Source organism: Monodon monoceros, unplaced genomic scaffold (assembly GCF_005190385.1).
Source record: "Monodon monoceros isolate NGI ecotype Baffin Bay Population unplaced genomic scaffold, NGI_Narwhal_1 Super_Scaffold_2, whole genome shotgun sequence".
NCBI lineage: Eukaryota > Metazoa > Chordata > Mammalia > Artiodactyla > Monodontidae > Monodon > Monodon monoceros.
Window position 1 is genome coordinate 43485953 of NW_021703776.1, and position 22759 is coordinate 43508711.

At 45.9% G+C, this 22759-nt stretch overlaps 1 protein-coding gene across 1 annotated transcript in view; it reads right to left on the minus strand.

Annotated features, from left to right (window-relative positions):
* NXPH1 (neurexophilin 1) overlaps nt 1–20180 on the minus strand; it is a 293131-nt gene extending 272951 nt beyond the window's left edge. Inside the window, exons 1-2 of the mRNA XM_029233794.1 lie at nt 19034–20180; nt 17998–18161 (exon numbers count right to left, since the gene is read on the minus strand). Coding sequence (XP_029089627.1) covers nt 17998–18051 — 54 coding nt within the window. The 5' untranslated portion in view covers nt 18052–18161; nt 19034–20180. The remainder of the gene's footprint in view (nt 1–17997; nt 18162–19033) is intronic.
* Between the last annotated feature and the right edge of the window lie 2579 nt (nt 20181–22759).

A 22759-nucleotide genomic window follows, 5' to 3' on the forward strand; every position in this document is an offset into this window, starting at 1 on the left:
AACAGACAGAAAGTATAATGGTGGTTGCCAGGGCCTGGAGAGAGGGGAAAATGGGGAGTTGCTGTTTAATGGGTATAGAGTTTCAGTTTTGCAAGATGAAAGGAGTTCTGGAAATTGGTTGCACAACAATGTGAATGTACTTAACATTATTGAACTGTACACTTAAAAATGGTTACGCTGGGGCTTCCCTGGTGGCACAGTGGTTGAGAGTCGGCCTGCCGATGCAGGAGACATGGGTTCGTGCCCCGGTCCGGGAAGATCCCACATGCCGCGGAGCAGCTGGGCCCGTGAGCCATGGCGGCTGAGCCTGCGCATCCGGAGCCTGTGCTCCGCAACGGGAGAGGCCACAACAGTGAGAGGCCCGCGTAAAGGTTAAGCTGGTAAGCTTTACGTTATACTTTACCACAATTAAAAAAGTAGATTTTTAAAAAATTTTAACCATCCTTGCCAGAGACCAGCACGAACTAGATTCGTAGGGAACAATTCCTCATGAGATTTTCCCAGAAAAGCAAAGTAAGAAGCACACTCATCTCCTGAGCTGTCAGAGGGAGCAATCTGCATTGATGCTTCTTACCAAGGAGGATCCATTTAACTTTTGCCAATGCATTTGCAAAACAAAGGAGAATTCGTGAAGTGTCTCTAGTATCGATCCCCACAGCCACCACTTCACCCTCTCCCCCACTCTTTTTAACACTTTACCAGGCACCAACTTCTACAATCCCATGAAATCTGGAAAAACCAAGACATGTCTATAGGATGCCTACTGTAAAAACAACTCAAGCATTTGAACAAAGGCATGGAAAATGCTTCCTTCTCCCCTCTTCCCACCACACACTAAATGGCTTTGCCTAATTGCTTGAATTACCCATCATGAATAACCCCCAGTAGAGGTGTGAAAGAGAAACCTATTAAATCAACATCACATATTCACATTCCTAGTCTCAAGGCCTTGCAAAGCCCTAAAAAAGGAAGATATAAAACATGATGGAGGGTCAAGGGTGTCAATGAGTTTCTAACACATCAAGAACCAAGACATTAAGGAAGAAAATGATGGCTTCAGGAGATCTAATAAAATAAATAATGGGAATAGGAAGAATATTCAATAGGTCCACAGGAGCAGCTGCTTGAAGTTTTATCAATGATAGTAACACACCTAGAAAAAGAATGTATCAAAAAGATCGAAAGGGTCTGTCAGCATAGAAAACAAGGATTCAGAGAAGCAAGCAAGGTGATGCATGCTCAGCACTCTCAAGGATAGGAAGACACTAGACAGAAAAAGGGAACCTTCGACTCTACTTTGGGGTCCGCCATGCATCTTATGAAATAACCTCAAAGTTATATATATATATATATACACACACACACACACACACATATATATATACACACATACATATATAAACACACACACATACATATATATATTTATATGTATAAAGTTTTGATTACTAATTGGACTCTCCAGAGCTACCATATTGAAAGTAATGTGCTCTGAATAGTGTTTTAGATATTCTTCTCACAGCAAAAGGGCATTATCAAAATGATTTCCTGGTTAGAGTGAGTCTATTTCTGTGTTAACTCTAGGAGCACTGGTAACGTTCAGTTTCTGGGCCCTGGACCAAAGCAATTTCTCCATGCTGATGCCACCCTGCAGGACTTCTGCATGGCTAATCAGCCAGTCCTTTTCTATCAGCTTTTCCCATGACTGTGTAATGCACAATATTTAATTTAAAATGTTACCAAATTTTTAAATAAAGAGTATGGGATACATTCCATGAAGCACATTATGGTAGTGAACCCTGGTTGCCCAAGTTCATGAGGACCCTGAATGTCTCATAAGAAAGGGAACGTAAAAGATGGGAATGATTTTCTTGCCTATTCAACAATCTTTCATAATCATAAGCCTTTCATAAAGGCTTGTAATCAACCTTTTTCAGCCATTTGAGGATTGAGTTGTATATAAGATGACCATATAATTTACCATCCCCACCAAAACACTTTTGAAAATGAGATGGTATTTTTGATATAAATGATAGGCATAAAACAGGACTTTCCCAAGCAAACAGGGGTGTATTATCATTGTCTTACGGCCTTGGTCATTGAATATTCATGACATATCCACTCAGAGAGAGGACTAATACTCTTTACAATTTAAAAAACAGCTAGAAATTTTTGAAACAGAGTGATCTCAATACATTATTCAATAAACAAAATAATCTCCCAAAGACAGAAAAACTTGTGATGACATTGGTCTGCTCATTTCTCAAAATAATTTGTTCAGCTCGAGGTTAGTAAGAAAAAGGAACTCCTACTGCTTCTGATAAAGCCACCTGTGCTTCGGAAATGGCTGACAGGTACCTCCAGAAGAAGCAGTCAAAAGTCATTAACAATCAAAATCGTGACAATTAAATACAAGGATCTATCAGGGTCTTATTATCCAAATTTCAATGAAAAGAATTCAAACACCCTCTCTCTCAAAGAGAAGAGCAGTTACTTTACTGTCTAAGTCCGTTGGTTGCACTCTGCTATGAGGGTTCTCAAACCCCATTTTCTGACTGGCCTACAAGGAAAGGAACGGAGATAATAATTAGAATAAGCTTGAAACCCCAAAATTTTTCAAAAGCACATTCTTCTCTCATTGCAGACTTTCAGCCAGACTATGTATTCTGGGAAGATCTGGCATTTTTAAAAGTTCAGAGTTGAAAGCCCACATTCTATAAATAAATCTACAATGAACTGCTAAAAGGTTTATTTCTGATTTCTTATTTCACAAACTAGGAACTAAGCATAAAAATACTGGGTCATAAAATGCTTAAAAAGTAGATTACTAAAAACTAATAGAACACATTATTATCTATTGAGCCAATGATGGGTCAAATGGCATTTGGAATCCTTACAGAGAATATGAATATGACCTTCATGTATACCATTTACAGAAAGCAATTTTATTTACATTTTTAAATCCACATAAAGGTGAAGGATGATACTGCTGCAAAATGGAACATTTAATTTTTTGCCCCAAGGCATAACTAAGCTTTCCCAAGGTCAAATGTAGTACAAGACTGAAATGACGCCAGACTCTCCACCTTCATCTCATGCCAGAGGGCTTCTACTTTGGGCAGGAGTATCTTGGATCTACCTTTATTCTTCGGAAATAGAAAAATTCCTAAATTCAACATAGACCAAGTAATGCTATAAAATATTTTGTGAGCATTTTTCTATTTTACTTTTAAATCACATATCCAGCCCACAGTGAAAATGCCTATGCTAAACTAGTTAAATGTTTGGGGCTATTTTGACTATAAGGTATTAAGCTAAACAGATTTTTTAAAGTTTCTTAATTTGTATCAATGTGCAAAGATTTTGCTTATAAAATAATATGGATTTGCATCTCTCTTTTATATCTGTCAGCTCTCAGAAACACAGAACTCACAAGGATAAATGCCATAAGAAACACTAGAGTTTATGCCTCTTACATGTGGTTATCCCCTTACAAATAAACTCTACTCTCCTCTCCCTACCTCCTCCTGCCCGGACATGGCAAATAATTCAGAAAACAGGTGTGTGATTTGTTAGAAGAGATACGGATGTCATGGATCATTTTAAACTCCATCACAGATGACTGTAAGAGCTGTGCTTTATGCCCGGGTCTCACTTATTACCTTACCCTGAGGCCCAGGGATCATTTTTCATATTGGTCAGGTCAACAGATGCAGAGTTCCTAAAGAGACCGTGTCCCACACACGCCATCAGCAGAAGCTAGAGTCACGACCATCAGTGTCAAACCTGCATATATTACCTTTGTATCCCCCCTTTGATGCACTACATCTAATAAAACTACTAAATTACAGTAGTACCAACAGCGTTTCATGTACACATCCAGTTATTCAAATAAGGTCTATCCAGAGGGAGGGGTAGCAAGAATTAGTCACTGAAGTAGAAAGCAACCCAGTTCCTTCTTTCAAAAAATATTTTAATCACACACTCACACACACACACACACACACACACACACACACTATGGTGTTGTAATTAAAAGCAGTGGCTCAAGAATTAGACTATCTGGAAGAGAATCTTTCCACCTTGCACTGTTCACTCACATTCTCAGTGCCTCAATTGTTTCATCTATAAAATGGAGTGTTATTAATGATATGACTAGAATGGGCATATTAATATATTAATATTTAGTGATATTAATAGTACCTTACTGATGGTACCTATCACCTTACAGGGTTAAGAGAACTAAATGAAAAAAAAAATCCATGCTAAAGTCCTGGCACAGTGCTTGGCTCAGGGTATAAACAAGAAGGTAGAAGATTTTATCTTTTGCAGTCATCTCCACACCTTCCCCACTTTCAAGTCAAATCCAAGACACAAAATACTATCTCTGTGTAGGAACCCTTCTTGGGTACCCAGGACAATGCCTTGGAAGGAGGCATATGGTGGCCTATAGGAGATATTCTGAGCAGCATATAGGAAGGGGCTGTGCTCTCAACCCACTAAATTATTTCATCTAGTACTTCTGGGGAGCTAATGTACTGCCACATACAAGCGTGCAGCTAGAATGAACTTCACCAGAGAAAAGCAGCCTGTATCCCCTGTCCAAAGGTCTTTGGACTTTAAAACCCAGTGGGCTGTACATTTTGATTACGTTGTGTGCAAATTTTAAGAGAATTTCAAGTGTTAAAAAAAAAGTAAATAAAAGCAAATACTGTTCACAAATTAATCAATACTTAAAATTAGATCTTAATAAATGCCCAGTGTTTGCCACCTGAGATTAAAACATCACAAGAATTCTCATTTCAATTAGACAATCTGTTCATTGGGCCTGCCGATGACTTGTCTCTTCATTTCTATAAACACTTGGGTAGTTGCTGTAGAAATGGCCATTTTCTTGTGTTTTAATCATAATGGTTACTATTCCCATTAAATACATATGGCTTACTGGGCAGCCCTGGGCAAACGGTACAGCAATCAACCAGCTGCAAGAGGGAAACAAAAGATAGGACTGGTCTTAGGGCAGAGCGGTGTTTCATCCCTGTAACAGCTGTGCTGGGAGCATGGGAACCTGGTCCAGAAACCTTTCCCTCAACTTTTTTCCTTTACTATTGATTCACCACTGCTATGTGCCACACACCTTTCTAAGCTCTTTGTAACACATTAACTCAGTTAATCCTCAATAACAACTCTGTTGGGTAGGAGGTATTGTTAGCCTCATTTTACAGATTAGGTAATTAAGATCTGAGAGGTTAAAAAGTTTGCCCAAGGTCACAGAATTAAGAAAATACTTTGCCATTCTCTTCCCCTCTTTTCTCCTAATAAGTCTTTTATCAACGCCATTTCCCTTAAGAATTGAAGTGAGAGAGAGAGACCGGAGGGGGGTAGGGGCATCCAGGATGAATGAAAAGGGCCTATTTTCTCCCCCCTGTGGCCAGGTCTTCACTGGAGCAAGAAGTCACCCACTTTTTCATCATTACTTTTCTATTCCTGAATAGAAGAGTAATAAATTCATTGCTGACGTTGCACAGGTGCCATGATATTATCCACCTAGCTAGAAGTAGTGGTCTTTGGGAGGATATCAGCCATCTTTTGGCATGTTGATTTGCTGTTAAAACTTCTCATTTTTTTCAGCATTTGTTCAAGGGGGGAAAAAATCCATCAGTCTGAGAAACGTGCAAATCCATCTGGCCACACATTAGAGCTCTTCTAACTGTGAAGGATTTCAGTCAAGAATGCAAGGCAGGATTAAACATCTCAGGCCAAATCATTCACTCTTCATGCTTCCACACTCCAGAACATTTCAGCCTGACAGCAGAGCTGCAGATCCAAAAGTGGTAGCTCAGCTCATATGTGCTAGTGCCAGTTCTGCTTTAGTTTGATAATGGCTAGAGATTGTGGCTGCCTCTGGTGCAGCTACTCGTAACACTGCCTTACTAAACCATCAGAAATAAGGTTGAAAATCTAATATGAGGCACTCATCATTCAATTACATATTTCTTGTGAAAGAGGCAAAAACTCTGCCATGTTCTGCAAAATCTCAACATCAATAGCAATTAAGTTTCACATCAAGAGCAGAAAAATACTACACTGACTATCCATGAATAACTTCATATGCAGTGGTTTGCATCTTTCTCTACATTTAATGCTGTAAGACAATAAATGATGGTGCCCTGGCACAGGAAACTATTCACAAATAAGCAGAAAAATTATGTGAGTAAAGGTATTTTATATTTCTAGTTTCAGAGATCATGTAGTCGGTCCTATTACCAACAGCACAACTGCTCCAACAACAAATCACAACTCATAGTTCAATTCAGTTTTAGAATCAAACCTGGGATTAATTATGGCATTTTCATTGAAAACTTCTCAAACAAAAAGTGTAATGGATCTCATGTAATCCGATGCATGTTTTTAAGAGTTTTCCATCAAGTATGGAGCAGCATCAGCAATGTATATAGATGGTTGGTAAATTAGGGCACTGCTTCTCATTTAGAGGAGATGTTAAGACAATAGTCTAGTGGCCATTTATACAAGAAGAAAAAAATATGACCATTCTAAAATTTTACCTAGTAAACTTCGAGTGAAGTGAGGGAAAGGGGGAAGAAGGCTTTGAAAAGGTCACTATGGTTTTAGGCTGCGTAAAATTCTCAGTCTAATAAGGCAGGAGAAAAAAAATGCTTCATTCCCCAAACGAAATGCATAGTAAGGAAAAAAAAAATCCATAGTGGGGCTTATGGCTTGTCTTTGAGATCGTAAACTAAGTAACAGATTAAAGAGAAATGCAGTCTTTAATATATGTTTGGAGGGGGAAAAAAAAGAAAGAGGATCTCTCGTTTTTCCAAATTTTGTCCACATCAATGAAAAACAAGAAGAGATTTATTTTAATAATTTCACTATACTCAGAAAGACTATTTTATGAAGTCTGATGCTAAATTAAAACCTCTATCCATTTTCCTGTTCAAAAAATGCATATAAAATGTCCAGTGTATTCAATGCCAATAAATATATGGTTGATCATTTTAAACAAAATAATAAAGCAATGTTGGAGGGTGTGTGTGTGTGTGTGTGTGTGTGTGTGTGTGTGTGTGTGTGTGTGACTTCATGGTGACCCCGTGGATCTCTTTGTAATCTAGTAAGTCAATAAATTCATCTTTCCTAAAATTTTGATTATGTACTTAGATGTTGCCTTGGAACCTTACGATCAGTTTCAAAACTGGCCAAGTACATAAAAGAAGAAGCAGCCTTATGATTAGCACATCAGTGAACAAAGATGAACAATAAATTTCCATCACACTGTTAAACTCACTCAAAACAATCAAATACTTCATCGAACCATTTACAACTACCGATTGCACACCAAACCTGATTTTATATTCTCCCTATTTTAAATAGGTGTAGTATTTTACAAGGGCTTCACGAGTAAGAGATTGTGAATGTAAAGCAGTCCATTAATTTTATATAACCTGTTTTATATACCTGTGGGCCTCTAATAGCATTCAGCTACAAGGTTACAAGGAGAAGTATCATTTACTAAAGTTCAGTTGGAGAGGTTGGCATATATATACATCACTGAAATTCCAGCTATCATGCCAGTAGTTTTTCTTCACCAAAATTGCTTTCATTCTATAGCTGAAAATACTGACATAAACAGGAAATAATGTAGTATCAGGTAACAGATTCCTATCAAGGAAATGGTACTGTCAAACCCAAGTTGAAATTTCGGGTCCAACAACTTATGAAAACAAAAGAATTCCCCATTATAATTTTCCACAGAATCCTTCAAAGAGTAGATGTACAGATATCCAGTCTTGCTCTTATGTGTGTGCGTGTGTGTGTGTGTGTGTGTGTGTGTGTGTTTAACCTGTACATGTAAAAGGGTCTTCTAAGCCAGGACATTTTCTCCAAGCCTTTCCATCGTAAGTTTTCTGGCAATGACCTATCTTAGAGAAGGAAATCGGTGCCTTCTTCCTTTTAGTCTACGGTTTTCAGTTTTATTAAAATTCCTGTTGATTTGCAGCATGATGTCTTTGTGTTGGCTCTGGAAGGCCCTGTTACTCTATGTGTAAATGTGCATTGTGACAGGTTAGGGGCAGGGATAGGCAGAAAAATGTAGGGCTTTGCAGCTGTTTCCAGGTAGCTGTTCAACTTCCTACATCATACTGCAACTTTGCCACATTTAGCCTGGTATATATTTCCAGTGAGTGGCGAGCCTGGCCTTTTTCCCCACTAAGTTTGTACAAGCTAATTAATGTCTTTTTCACTTTACTGGGATCTCTCCTGAAAAAGGCATGACTATGGGGTCTGGTCTCACAGAGACAGTCTTTTAGACTTGAGAAAAGTAAATTAAAGTGACATTTCTGTTAATTTCAAAGCAGGCTTATTACTTCAATATAAGCACTTCCTTAATTTTCCTTTCTCAGCATGCTACATAAATATAAATAAAAAGTCCTCCACTGGATTAATGTTACATATATCTCATGGAGTTTAATTATAAAACCTCTAAAAATGAAGATGGTGGGAGGAAATGATGCCAGTAGATCATACAGTGCTGGTGTTGTGTTGGCTAGCTGTCTCTGCTGGCAAGGAAACAAAGACACTCAGGTAATTACAATGTACCATGAAAGGCTGGGCTCCAAAGAAAAGAAAATTCCAGGGGAGAAGGGTATTATTATTACTTTAGTGGCTGGAAGTCCACAATTTTAAATTTTGTTCTCATCAGTATTATTATAAATGTTATTATAACTATGATAGTTTTACTGCAATTAAGGAGGAGGAGTTAGGGTTTTTTTAAGGGGCACACCCTATCTTCTCTGCAGCATTGATCTGCTGTAATAAGGGAAAGGCTGCCAGATGAAGACCAAGCACTCAAAGATACACACACACACACACGCGTGCACGCACGGGCACACACACACACACACCCCTCACTTGACCATAAGAACTGTGGCATTTCAGGGAACAGTGAAGACACCTGTACAGGAATACAAGTTTCATCCCAGCAGCTGCCCACCAGGAGCGTCAGGCAACTTCTAGGAGTGAGAAAGGCTGTGCCAGGGCGTGAGGGCTGCAGAACGGAAGATAAATGGGGAGACGCTGTGTAATATACTCGGCAGGACCCTCAGCAGTTCGGCGACTCCAGTGGGTGCAGGTGGGGCCCATTCCCACTCCTGGAAAACTGCAGCTGACTGGCGCGCGCAGGCAAATGGCCAGCACCTCACCTGGAGCTGGAAGAAGGCCGTTCTCACCGGGGACCTTCGAGAATACCCTGGAGGCGTTATGCCTAAACCTTCCCTTCCTATTCAATATTCGACTTCCCTTCACCTCCAGATTCGTTCTCTTCTCTCGGGCTTGCATTTCTCCAAGCTGGCTTCTCACACGGGTTGATGGAGCACTACCTGCCAGACCTCTGCTCCTTTAATACTGCGGGGATTTGCAGAATCGGGAGTCCAGAAAGGACTGGCTCTGACGCTAAGGCGAGAGAAAAGGACGGAACTTTCCAGCCAACCTTCGTCTTTGACACCGAGAACCCCTAGCGCCAACGCTCGGTACTCTCCGGCTTATTTCTGGACCAAATCAACCGTGTGACCGCCGCCAAGCAGGAACTGCTCGCACTTCAAGTGACCGCAGTGTCCGCTCTAGAGTGCTCGGGGAGGCCTGGGGGCGGGGTGGGGGGAGTGTGCAACAGAAGCCGGAGCAAGAGGGCGAGGGGAGGGGCAAGAGGAGGAGGAACGACGGTTGTTTATCAGTGTTCGAGGGGGTAGGGTTGGTGGAGTGTTTGTTTTGCTAAGTAAGTAAGGAGAAACTGCCCCCCACCCCATCCCGGGTCTAATGATGATAGATCCCATGCTGCTTCGGGCCCCACGCCGGGGAGCCTAACCACGGAAAATAATGAGGCTGCATCCCCATTCGTCTGCATTACGGGCGAGCCAGGCACTTTCGATAGCAAATATATCGATTCCCTTGCTCAGGCCGTTGTTTCGCCTGCTCTCCGTGAATAATTACTGCTCCTCTGGAAATTCATAATAATTAGGACTCCGCACCCCACTCCACCCCGCGCTGCTTTTCAAAGGCGCATATCTGGTGGGCGACTTGGTGGCTCCAGCCGTGCTCCCCGCAGGTGGGAGACAGGGCAGGACTCATTGTTCCCCACTTGGTTTTACTCTTTCGAGACAGTTGGTTCCCCTCCTACCTCAGTTTCCTTGTCTGTCAAACGAGCCTTTTACAGTGTTAAAGATGCTTGCCGCTCTACCTCACAGGATTCGCGTTTCTGTTTGGGAGGAGGGGTAGATTTAACGAACTGTGCGAGGCAATGGGGGCAGGGGAGGAGAAAGTGGAGGAAAAGAAGGATTCACCTCTCCTCAGGACAAACTCTGTGGCGACCACGTGACGCCGCCACCAGGGAGGGGGCGGGGAAAGGAGCGCTAACGAGAGGCTCGGACCACAGGAAACCTTGGGGACCTAGCGATCGGAGCTTAGTGCTCCCGAAAGACTGGGAGGGGGAGGCGGGTGGTTCAGGTCGCGACTGGGCGGCAGCGAGGTGTCTGCGGAAAGCGCGCACTCTGCTTGTAGAGGGGCCGAGCCCGCACCGCGGCTGGGAGGGAGGCCGGGCCGCGGGCACCACGCGGGGCGGAGCCTGTGGCGCTGTCCGTGGTCCTGAGGGATCGCTCTGCGGGCCCGGCTTGCCTAGCCGCCGGCCTCCGGCCAAGGCCCCATTCACCCTCCGCGCCACGGCCTCCCTCCGCGCCACGGCCTCCCTCCGGAGAACCGCTGTTGTCCTGCCGGCTGCCCCAGAAGCATCGAAGCTCGGCGGCATCAACGAAGAGTTCCCCAGAAGCCACGCTTCTGGTGTGAGGCCTTGGGGTCCAGACGCGAGAGGGCTGCACCTGTGTTTTCGTAAACCCGTTGGGACTGCTGGAGGTCACCTGAGGCTAAAAGCAGACACTGGAGAGCGCAACTGTGACGGCGGTGACTCAGGCTGGGAAACTTTCCCGGGCCCGAACTCCGCGGCTTCGGTCAGAGGGCTGAGTTTCCGAGTCGAGGGTCTGAAGCCTACGTCGAAGGAAGTTTCTCGCTTCTAACTGAAGATGACTTGAAATGGCCTTGAAAATCAATGGGTGGGAAAGGGGGTCTGAGAACGGGGGCGGCATATGTCAGGAGGACGCCCGCTTCCTCCGGTGGGGCGAGGGCGCGCAGCCTCTCTTCGCGCCCCTCGAGCCGCTGTCTCGATCCTTCCCGTCAGAATCCATTAGGGCGGCGGGGATATTGGGCGAGGCCCGGCCAGAGTCAGGTTCGGCAGGGACGAGGAGAGCCCCCACGAGCCAGTTTCTAAGGAAACACTCGGTTTTTACAAGCAGCAATTTGTCTTACTGTGGGAGAAAAACAGCACCAGAAAAGCCTCACGGTTCTCCATTCTCATGCAGATGCAGCGGTGTGCTCCGGCCGCGGCCTGCTTATCACCCTCCCCACCGTATTTCCGGCTGGAACAAGTAAAATAAGCTCATTAATTTTAAAGGAAGTGGGAGCCGGCGAAGGCTTTTCGCTAGCCGCGGCGGGAGGGGCACGTGCAGCGCGCTCTCTGCTCCTGAGGCCCTACGGCACGCACCATCCCCAGGCCCCAGCTCTGGGCGCCGACTTGCCTTCCTGAGCCCCCGACCTGATGCCGAGGAACCTTCTATAACAATGGGACCCCTAGAAGGGGAATTCTCTCCGCCCCACCCCCACCCACCCCCCGCCAGCCCCCACCTCCGAAGTAAACAAAACATACTAGGGAAAGCTCTTTACAGAAGAGGCAACCAGGTTTGGAGCCCGCAGCAGAAACGCGGCAAGCTCATTAGAAGTTTAAACAACAGCCAGCAACCCGCGAGGGCAGACAGCAAACCTGGAAAATGCGCCAACGCGCTCCTGGGCGCGCGGAGGGGCTTGAAGAAGCCGCCAATACATATCATCTCAATAAAAAGCTGCTCTTGAAAGGCTGGCATAGTAATTGAGATGGGCGCTCTTTCCTGATCTGGGTTGGCATTTCCTCATCTCGTGCTGACAGAGCCAGCTCAGGAAATTGCCGGTAATATTCATCTGGGAAGCACTTTCATTTAAGGTAATTCATTCGACTTTCACAATAAATTGAGTGACATCCTTACGGCGGAACCTTTTTATCCTTAAGTGCTTGCCAAGCTTTGGTTCCCACTTTATTGTCACATTCCTTCAAGCGGAGTCGTCAACCTGCCCATCGGCAGCAGAAAAATGCGCGCGCGCCGTGTTTACCGAGCTCCTGGAGGGGTTAGTGCTGACTTAGAGAAAAAGAGCTGGTCTGGGGCTTGAGTAGCGGGTAAATCAAGATCGCAACTTCCCGCAAACTGACGGCAGGACTGGCTAGAAGAATGTAGGGGGAGGCGAGGGAGCAGACCCGCCTTGCCACCCAGCTGCTCTGGAAGTCGCTGACCCGACGGCGCCCGGCAGGCTAACTCGCCTACTTCCCTCTATTAATTAAAATGGCGCGGACTGTTAAGGTCTTAGAAAGAGATCTGAAGCTCCTAAAGGACGAGGTTGCTTTAAGAGAACTTACCTGAATCGAATCAAACCTAGGCATTTTTTTAAAAAAGAAAGAGAGAGAGAGAGAAAGAAAGAAAGAAAAAGAAAGATAAAAAGAAAGAAAGAAAGAAAAGAAAAGAAAAGAAAAAAGAAAGAAAACGCTTCCTAGCTAGCCGCTTCAGAGCAGGCAAACTTTCACAGCTTCCATCAGCTTTCTTTATGGGAGGAAGAGTGCAACAAGAGGGTTATTCTTCATTCTCAGGATTCCCTTTTGACCCTTAATATCACTGCGGCGACAGTCAAACTCACTGAGAGCTCTTCAGACCCCGCAATTCCAAGCAAGGCTGACAAGTACCTAGGTATTTCAGAACTAGGCGAAGCCGGGAAGGCATCCTTTTGCCAATGCGTGGCCCCTTCTCCCCCACACCCCTATAAAAATCAAAGAAGCCCAAGAGAGAAAATTGCTTATTTGAAAAAGCAATATCCAAATGCTTTCATCACTCAAATGCCCTTTTGAAAATATTGTGGTCGGTGGTTATTACCTGGACAATACTGTCAATTTCTGTAGTCTGCAGAAAATCTTCCCTCAGATAGAAAAGTAGGACATTGGTCACCTATCTCAAAAACATCAACCAATTTCCCTGCCACCTGATATATTTTTCACCCAGACAACACTTTCATTAAGGAGGAAATAGCCGCCAACAATTCAAAGCCAGATGGAAATCACCTTCACACAAAGAGGAGCCACAAACTTAATGGCTTTCTGGGAAAACACTGCTGAGAAAGTTGGAGCAATTCTAGTTCTCTCCTTCTAATACTGAAAGCTGTTTCCCCAAAAGTATCACTAGAAGGCCCCAGACCAGTATAATCCTCCTGGAAGTGAGTAGAAGTGCGACCCACCCAAGTGCTTTCCACACCCCCGGAGAGCTGCTTTCCTGGTCAGTGGAGAGTTGACTGTTTCAGGGAAATGCCTGGAGTGGTAGCAACTTCTCCTCTCACAGAGCCCTGGAATAGGTCTTGAGACTGATGAGTTCTCATTTTGTGCTGCTGGGGCATAGGCTCCTTTAAAAATCTAGGTTTAATCCTTTATCTGGAAGGCTGATCTAGGGCACAAGAGTCAGGAAATTCAGTGGGATTGGGTAACTTATAGTACTGCCTCCGAGAGCTGACCTTAATAGAGAACACTGAATCACTGCTGTTAGGTATTGTGCTTTTCTTTTCAGGAATAAGCTGAAATTAATTAAAATGTTCAGCGGTCAGCTGGCTTAATTTTCAAAGAATGGGAAGTACACATACCTAGTCCAAAGGATAGACATTGGTGATCTCTTTCCTGCTACTTTTCCCTTAGCTTCCACATTTCTTAACAGCTACCTTCATAGTGAGTGGAATTCACCCAAACAGTCTGGCTTCTAACAGTGTAGAGGTAGTATTCCATGAATATATTAACCATGCTTTAATCTCTGTTAAACAATTGGTATGGAATTCATATTTTCAGGATACCCTAAATTCAAGGGAATAGATGAATCAAAATGTTAAGCACAAGTTTGAGAAAGAACTTCCCATTTTTGCCCATATTGGTTAAAAAAGCGACTAGATTATTAGCAAATTAATTTCCTAGCAAAAATGGTGGGAACTAAATTGGAGGACAAGGGGCCTCTTCTCAGAATAGACTGTGGATGTGTGACTTGATCACAGTAGCATCATTCAACCTCTCAGCAGAATCTCTGGACTCAGTTTCTGAGTGACGTTTTTGTTAACATGCCCTGGGAGTGCTATTTTACTTAATTCTTGACTCTGAAAATTGCCACAGGTGAGCCCCCAAGCAGGACACCTCTGCCTTCTGCTGGGAGGTGCCCTCCTTGTGTGCTCATGCCTGTCCTTCAGCTCATAACTCAACTTAGGACTCTCATTCTTCCGATCCAGAAACCACATTGCCCTAGATTATCCAGTGTGTGCTTCAATTCTGTTAAAATGCTATTATCTGTTACCCCATTATATCATACTGAAAATATCCTGGAATCAATCCAGAACTGACAGGAGAATAAAGATTGCAGGACTTTTTTATTTTTAACAAGTATTATTACACTATAAGTTCCTCTCCTGCTGAATTCAGAATTTTAAATCTGCAATTCAATAATATTCAGTAAACAGAAGATTTCCTTGCCCTTTTTTTTTTTTTTTAATGATTTCCCACTCCCCTGCATTTATGGCTGGAGTTAGCCCTGTGGTGATTTTTGAGTATCCTAGCTAATATGCTTCAGGAGGTAACTTTGCAGACACATCTCTAATTTCCCATTGCAGTATTAAAATAGGCTTCTAGTTTGAAACAGGACAGACCCATCTCTCAAAGCACAAAAAAAGACTCAAAATTCTCAAACTAGAACAGGCATTCAAAGAACCCTGGGCCAAGAAACATACTTTGAGAACATTCACCTAAATACAGGCTGGGAACTGTGGCTTAAATATGGAGCACTGATCTGCTGGATAGAGAGTTATTTTTCACTTAAAAAAAATCTTCTTAAAATTGGGAGTATTTAAGGTATGTCTCTATAAGCAGAAGCCTCAATATTGTTGCATAGGAGATACCTAAACAAATCTTGATCCTGGAACATAATGTGTGATTATTCCTTGGGAAATATAACTGGGATTCCAGGGGCTTAAAGAGAAAGGTGATACTGTGGTATCAGCTATGAGGCAATGTACAGAGTGCCCCGTCACTTAACTTGTGGTGTGAGTCCATAAGGACAAAAAAATTATTCATTTAACTCCTCCCTGGATTGTGGCAATTCAAGGGGAAAAATAAAATAATGGCTCTGCCACCCCTGCCTTTTTGGAGCGTAACTTGAAGCATCTCCTGACAACCTGCAGGCATCTATTGCAGTTTCTTGCAAAGGTCTGGGATGTTTTGGGGTGCGGCTCCAAATAAATGATAAATTCAGTTACTGTTTCTGGTATTTAACAAAATAGATGGAGGAAGAAGCTTTGACCACTTCTTGGTCTGTCTCATTGCCCCAGAGATTTAATCAAGGGTTTCTACTTATTTACTCGCCGAAATCCAACCTGTCCTGACTGCCCAATTCACCCTTCTAAATTCATTTCCATGGTAAAAGTCAGCTTCTTGCTCCTCCTGGAAAACAGCTTGGGATCTTGCTGACAAATAACCATGGGACTGCAATCCCTGGAAATACTGCCTTGGGTCACAGCCACCAGCCTTTTGTTTTTGTGGTGCGTGTGGTTTCTAATCCCCGACACACAAAACAACTTTAGATCGGAGAGAAAAAGAATGGACTTCTAAATCGCCTTCTCTATTTTATTGTTCACATTTTGTATTGTTTTGAGTGAAATTGGAAAAATTGTCTCCTTTCTCTGTATTGCCAAAAGGCATTCAGGTAATGAAGTCTGTAACTAAACGGTAATTGAATCAGCATAATTTTCACACTGAATGGTTTTCAAATGCTCCCAGTTTACAATTAAAGGAGAATTAATGCGCTTGTTGTTGAGAACGCAGCGCATTAGAATAAATCCAGCACTGTTGTTGTAATGAGTGGAAAACGGTTTAACTGCCAACAAACACATTTAAAATTTAACACAACGTATTGATTTCACTTCTACTTTTGACAGATTATTTTCCAGACTATCGAAATACTTGTTCCAAGCAATAACTGCACCACAGCCGCGAGCTTCTGCCGTGTGTGAGCACAGTTCAAGGACATTACGAACAGTCCTGAGGTTCAGGTCCTGCGTAAAGGTATGCAGAGGAGAGGGGCAGGAGGGTTTCCATGGTCAAGGGAATCTTTAATATTCTCCCTCTGTAGCTTTCACTTTGGGTCCCTCCCCCTTCTTTCAACAAACAATTTCTGTGTTTCCTCTGGCCAAACTTTCTGCCCTGCTTCTCTAAGCTCTCAATGTCAGTGGGTTTACTGGACACAGGTGGGCAAGAATGATTGAAGATGAGAAATGGGAAGGACACTTTTTGTAGTGCGTCTGCGTTCTAGCCGGGGAAGGCACAGACTTCGGTAAAGGAGTCAGAAAGGCAGTTCTTTTGGATTGGCTGCTCGGGCTTTCACCTGTTTACCCCAAGGTGTCCTGTAGGCGAGGACACTGACGCGCAGCGCCCTCTGGCGTCCGCGGCTGCCACGGTCAGGCGATAAAGGTGCAAACACACGCAACACTGAGGGTTCTTGGATTCCAGCTGAAACCCGTTTACACACATACCCTTACATTCATATTCACACACACGTATACATAAACATTCATTAGCATATACAGAGTTCACACAACTAGCAGCCCTGCAGTCACAGGCACCAGGGCAACAGCTGGGAAACACTCTCAACTGCAGGTATGGCAACACTTTTGCTCCAAGGATTGTGGGTTCTCAAGCCCTTGGGGTTGAGACGGCACCGCTCACCCCATTCCCGTTTATTCAACCCATCATGCCGCCCCAGCGCTTCTTGTTCCTACTCGGAACACAGAGAGCCCTCAGCGCGCTCCTGCGGCCCAGAGGTAGGTTATGGGGTTCTGTGCAGTGAGCACAACTTCACCAGCAGGATAAGACTGTCCCTGGCCCTCCCTGAAGTCAGACCCGAGAAATTGTGCTCTCGGTCTTGGCTCTGCGCTGTGTCCACAGCTACCAATCCACCACCACCACCACAATAAAGTGCTTCCCTCAAAGCCCCCCACCCCGCCCACGCAAACCCCAGTTCCAACAGTGGGCAAAGTCCGGATCTCAGAAAACTCGGCTCTGGGAGGACTTGGATGGTAGCTTTGCTTAGTATTTTCTCCCTAGCGACAAGGTCTGCCACTCCCTAATAAGGGGGCTCAGCACTGGAACTGGGGTTTGGTTATCTGGTGGGAAGGAGAGATTGGGAGGAGAGAGAAGGGGAGCTTCTACATGTTTGCTGGAGCATCTCTGACCCAACTCCATCTGGACGCTTGTGGGGCTCCTAGATAGTTAAACTTGTCCTGTCTGAACCCTACAAGTCGAACAAAGTTACCTGCACTTCTTTATGTGCCGCATCTCCAAACTGGGGGTTAGGTGGGTGGATTTACTTTCAAAGTCGGGGACCTGGGCAGATTCATTGCTTTCCATTCTCCACCTCCATTTCCTTTCGTTTAAACTCTGGATGAACTAATAAGAGTTCCCTGTCTTCCACCCCTTCTCTTTGCCTTCTCTCCCTATAAAGCATCCCGTCCAGCTATCTCTTCGGTTTCTGGGTGTCTAGGGCGCCCTAGACGCGGTTTAGAATCAATCGCAGGAGAGGAGGGGGTACTGGAGCAGGAAACGAGGGTGGGAGCCCCGGAAAATCCCACAGGGATGGGGAGATCAGTTTGACAAAGTTGTTCCAACACCGTCGCTAGGAACGTCGCTCTCGCTGAATTGGCGGTCTCACCCTCCTCCCGCGCGCCCCCAGTTGCCTGGCCTTGCGACCAGGGTGTGATTGCGGGGGCGCGGGACTGGCAGCGACTTACCAAGTAGACGGTGGGCTGCAAGAGGAGAAGCACGTACCAGCACGTAGCCTGCATCCTCCCGCGTCTCAAACTTCCTCGGCGGTGCGTTCGCTGAGTCTTTGTTCCTTCAAAAACATAGATCCACCTGACATCCACTTTATAGAGCAAGGAGCGCTCTCAGCAGCCTAGATACAAATGAAATTAGACATCCCATGACCACGCGGGCAAGGTTAGGCTTGGCAACCAAGCGCGGAAAGGGGGTCGTGGCGGGAGGGATGGACCAAAAAAAAAAAAAAAAAAAAAAAAACCCGGAGGTGGGGGAGGCAGAAAAAACTGAAAACGAGCAAATCCAGCGCCTGAAACCCGCGAGCGCGCGGTCCGCAGGCAGGCGGGCAGGAGGGTTGGAGGATGAGGGGCTCCTTGCGCCCTGTGCTGCTCGGGTGCGAGTTCCCGGGAGGTGGAGCCAGGAGGTGACGGGGCACACAGAGCCGCGTGCAGGCTGGTTCCGAGACCAAGCGTCTCTGGCAGCGAGACCTGCCCTAGTGTTTGATGGCCGGGAGGCTCGGACTAAAGGCGGTGGCTGGTTCTTCGCCAGCCCTGGCAGTGCTCACACACGTACACACCAGCAGAGAGAGGTGGAGAGAGAAAGAGAGGGAGAGCGAGCGAGAGATATTGAGCGAGGGGGGCGCGGGAAGAGGAAGGGGTAGGTAGAGCTGACCAGGATTAGGTACCGGGTATCTCCACGCGTTTGGTGCGATGGGGGTGGGGAAAGTGAATGCAATTTGCATATAGGAAAGCCGGCTTCAATTTACCCATTCGAGCTCCCTGCACACACAGAGATACCACGCGCATACACATGTACTACTTTTTTCGAGCGAAGGGGCACAGCCAGTCGCTAACTTCTAGAGTGGAAGCCTGTCCGGGTCTGTGAGGGTCACCCCTCAGGCTCACTCTGTCTCCCAACCAGTGGCCTTCCCCGCTGCCCCTTCCTGCTGCCCCACCGACCCCACCCCAAGGTGTCCCCCATATCGGGACTGTGGAGGCGGAGGGTACATACCGCACAGGACTGGGGGCGAATCCAGCAAGCAGGGACCGCTCTGAGAAGGCTCCATGGAGGAGCTACTCGGGCCTGGCGTCTCCGGCGTCCCGAACATGCCCTCCCTGGCGCTTCATCTCCATGCTCGGGCGCGGACCGGTCCCGCTGCCTTGTCCAGCCTCGGCAGAGTCCGCGTCCCAGTGCCCGGGTCGCGCTCAGGATTGGTTCCGCGGGAGCCTAGGCTTGGCACAGTTGGATTCACGGTGCAGGAAACTTAAGAGGCAAGAGAGGGAGGGGAAGTAGAGGGGGAGAGCGAGGAAGAGAGAAAGGGAGGTAGAAAGAGAGGGAGGGTGAGAAGCGAATGCGCCGGGCTACTGCACCGGACAGACCGGGACTGCCCGCGTTGGATGTGGGACGAGCGGTCCGAGGCTCGCTGATTCCCGAGGCTGCCGAATGATGGTAGAAATGACTTAAGGGGAGGAGACTGGGCAAGTCCTCAGGACTTGAACTTGAGATATAAGACACTGGCCTTTCGGAAGAAAACAGCCACACGGCAGGCGCAAGCAGTCCGAGTTTCAGAGGGAGGGGTGGGGTGAGCTGAGCCCCGAGGATCCTGGCGCAGCCAGCAGCTGTACCTCTACCGGCGGCCCTGAGAACCCCGAGAGCCACTCCGGAGCGGAGTCGCAGGCTCTATCCGTGGTCCTGCCCGGCCACTGGGGGACGCTCTGGAGTGCGCTGGGGTTCTCGGCGCCGGTGCCGTGGTGCTTTCTCCGTAGGTCCACCACTCGGCTCGCCTACCTTCCTGACTCGGGCAATTACATCGGCACGTGGGCGAACGATTCCTCAAAGACCAATTAATACCCCGTGTAAATGGATCCCGCTCCTAGGCTCTCGGCGGGCTGGGCCCGCAGGGAGAAGTGGCTCCTGCGGTGTCTCTGGTGGCCGCAGTGCACCCTTCCCAAGGGTCGTGAGGAAGACTGCGACCGCCAGAGGAGTGGCGGGAAGCGTAGTGGGGCGGTGCGTAGGGCGGAAACGGGAGCCGGAGGGTGCAGGTCTCCCCAGCCCGCCTTGGGCGCCTACGCGGGGCACCGCGGACCTGTAGCTGGGAGGCCCGAGACCCGGGCGCTGCGGACCGCCAGCCATTCAGCGCGCGACAGCCGAGAGGACTGGGCGACCTTGCGCGCTCGACTCCTAGCCGTGGGCTGGGCAAGGCGGGGGTGCGGCCTGGGAGTGGAGGTGGGGTGATGGGGGATGCTTGCAGCCTTTGCCACCTCCCTCGCTCCTAAAACCTCCTCCTCGGCCAGTATCTCCCAGTCTCCACCTCTTTGCTCTGACTCTCACTGTCTCTGTTTTTCTCAATCTCTCCCTTGCTGTCTCTCTCACTCTCATTTCTGTGTCCTCTGTCTTTCTTGTACTCCATGCCTGTCCCTCGGCGTCTTTCTACCTCCTTCTGTGTCTCTCTCAGGTTTTCTGATCCTCTCCGTCTCTGCATATCTGTGTCTCTATCTCACCCTCGCCATTCCCTCTCAAACCTTGTCCTTGTCTTCTCCCCTTCACCCTGTCCATCACACAACCAAGAGGCCAGCTTCACCCGTATCTGGTGAGATCCCGGGACCAGGCCCTCTCTGCCGGTGGGGAGGTCAGCATCTCCTCAACGGGTCCAGACTCAGTCCACAAGTCGGAGCAGACATTTTTCCTCCTCCTACCTCACCTGTTACCTCATTCCAGGCCAGGCACTAGCGAAGCCTGCCCTTCCCTTATGCCTGGCCTGGAATGGTGCACTCTGCGGGATGACAATTCTATATAAGTGTTGGTTTGAAATTTATCTCAGGAGCCCCAGTTAGTGACCATCAAAATAGAATCGTGATTTTTAATGAGTCCTGGGGAGTCCTTTCCTCCAGCACGGCTATTGGACACCTCAGGCTCTAGTGTTTCTGCTTAGGTCAGTCGGGGCCCAGACACAATGTACCCTCTACACAAGAGGTCTCCCCCAACCACAGGTTGAGTTCCCCGAGGGAAAGCTGGTACCCCCACTCCCCAACAGAGCAGTGACAATCAGCAGAACCACCCTTTCCTAGAGCAAATGCAGAAGGAGCCTTGCTGAGACCTTGGCCTGGAATCAGACCTCCAATTTAGATCCCCACTGTAGGACATACCTGCCAGGCACTTCCAGGCCTACACTCTCCCTTACAAGCTAAAAATAGCTCTTTAAAGAGCAAGCTCTTCTAATCTCCAAAGTTGTAGTCTGCCTCTGTGACCTCTTGGAATTCATTGGGGCATATGCAGAGTAAAGCAGTGAAGCACATTTTCTAATTGGGACTTTGAAAACGCACTTTAGAAAAAAATACACAGGTATATATAGCATAGTTGCAATGTTATCTTGGCTATCTTCACTTCCCAGGTTTTTCATGCTCTTAAAAAGTTTCAAGAAGAAAAAAAAGTACCCATATCTGAGGCTGAGGGTCAAAGTAGGGCAAAGGAAACTTCGTCTGATTCCACCCTTTGGGATTAAGCAGGCCACCCTAAAATTGATCCCCACTTGTACATTAGCTCCCAGCCCTCCACTGCTGGCATGTGGAGCTGGAGTGAATGCTGCCCACAATGCTGCCCTCTACCCACATGCCCAAGCTCGGTGCCCTCGGAGCTGAACTTGCATCTGACCTTAGTGAAAAAGGAGAAAGAATCAGGCCAGCTTTGGGATATAACAAGTTCTTTTCCTAAACCTTACTTCAAAAACATTCTCCCTCTAGGGCCATTTAGCCTTAAAAAATTACTGCTTGTGAAACAGAAAGACGATCGAGGACCTTAAAATCTCAGTCTGAATGGGACTGATTATTGAAGAAAAGCACCACAGGCACCTAGTAATGGGAACTGGTCTGACACTTTGTTCTATTACACAGGGTGCCAAAGAGCTTTTTATGGTAATGACCTGAGACCTTCTGCCCTGACATTCAACTCTCATGGATCCTACAAGACCCTTGGCCTGGGATATGAAACAACAGTGGATTGTCATTTTTGTCTCTTTGTACGAGTCTTCATTTCCTGTAGTACTCAATCAGAAAAGGACACTAAGCCAAGTAACAATGAAAAACTTATTATTGCTTCTGCTAAACCTCTCCAATTTTAATAATGTAACATTGGTGGAGTGGGGGTAGGGGAAAGAAGGATGGCTGCTTCACCCTCCTTCTTTCCTATCATTTGCTTTAAAAAGAATTAAAAACATTAAGGGCATGATTCTCATACGTTCTTCTGTTTAAAGTAGTACGCTACTCTAAAATGCACTCTTAGAATTCATCCACAGTCAGCCTTACCAGGATAGAACAAAAGTGTGATTATCCTTAAGAAGTATAGTACTCATGCCATTTTTTTCAGACTTTAGTCATGTTGAGAATCCTTTCAGAAAAATCACTCTCTAAATTTTATGTGATGCAACTTAATACACATATAAATTTAGCATGAATTATAACCACAGTAAAACATAGTCCTCTGCCCTTGGCTTTTCCCCAATCTACCTGATCCAATCTGAAATGAATATTATAAAGCAATAATATATGCTTATCCCCAAGAAATATATTTTTAAAAGAACTAAAATGGGCTGACCTCAAAAAGGAAACAGTGATACTAAACAATTTTCCTGATAATTAAAGCCAGAACAAATTAAAATTAGAATTCATGTGAAATAAAATGATAATCCTGTTAACTGTAATTAACTGTTTTGGTTGATTTGTTTCAGTTCATTTGTATGAT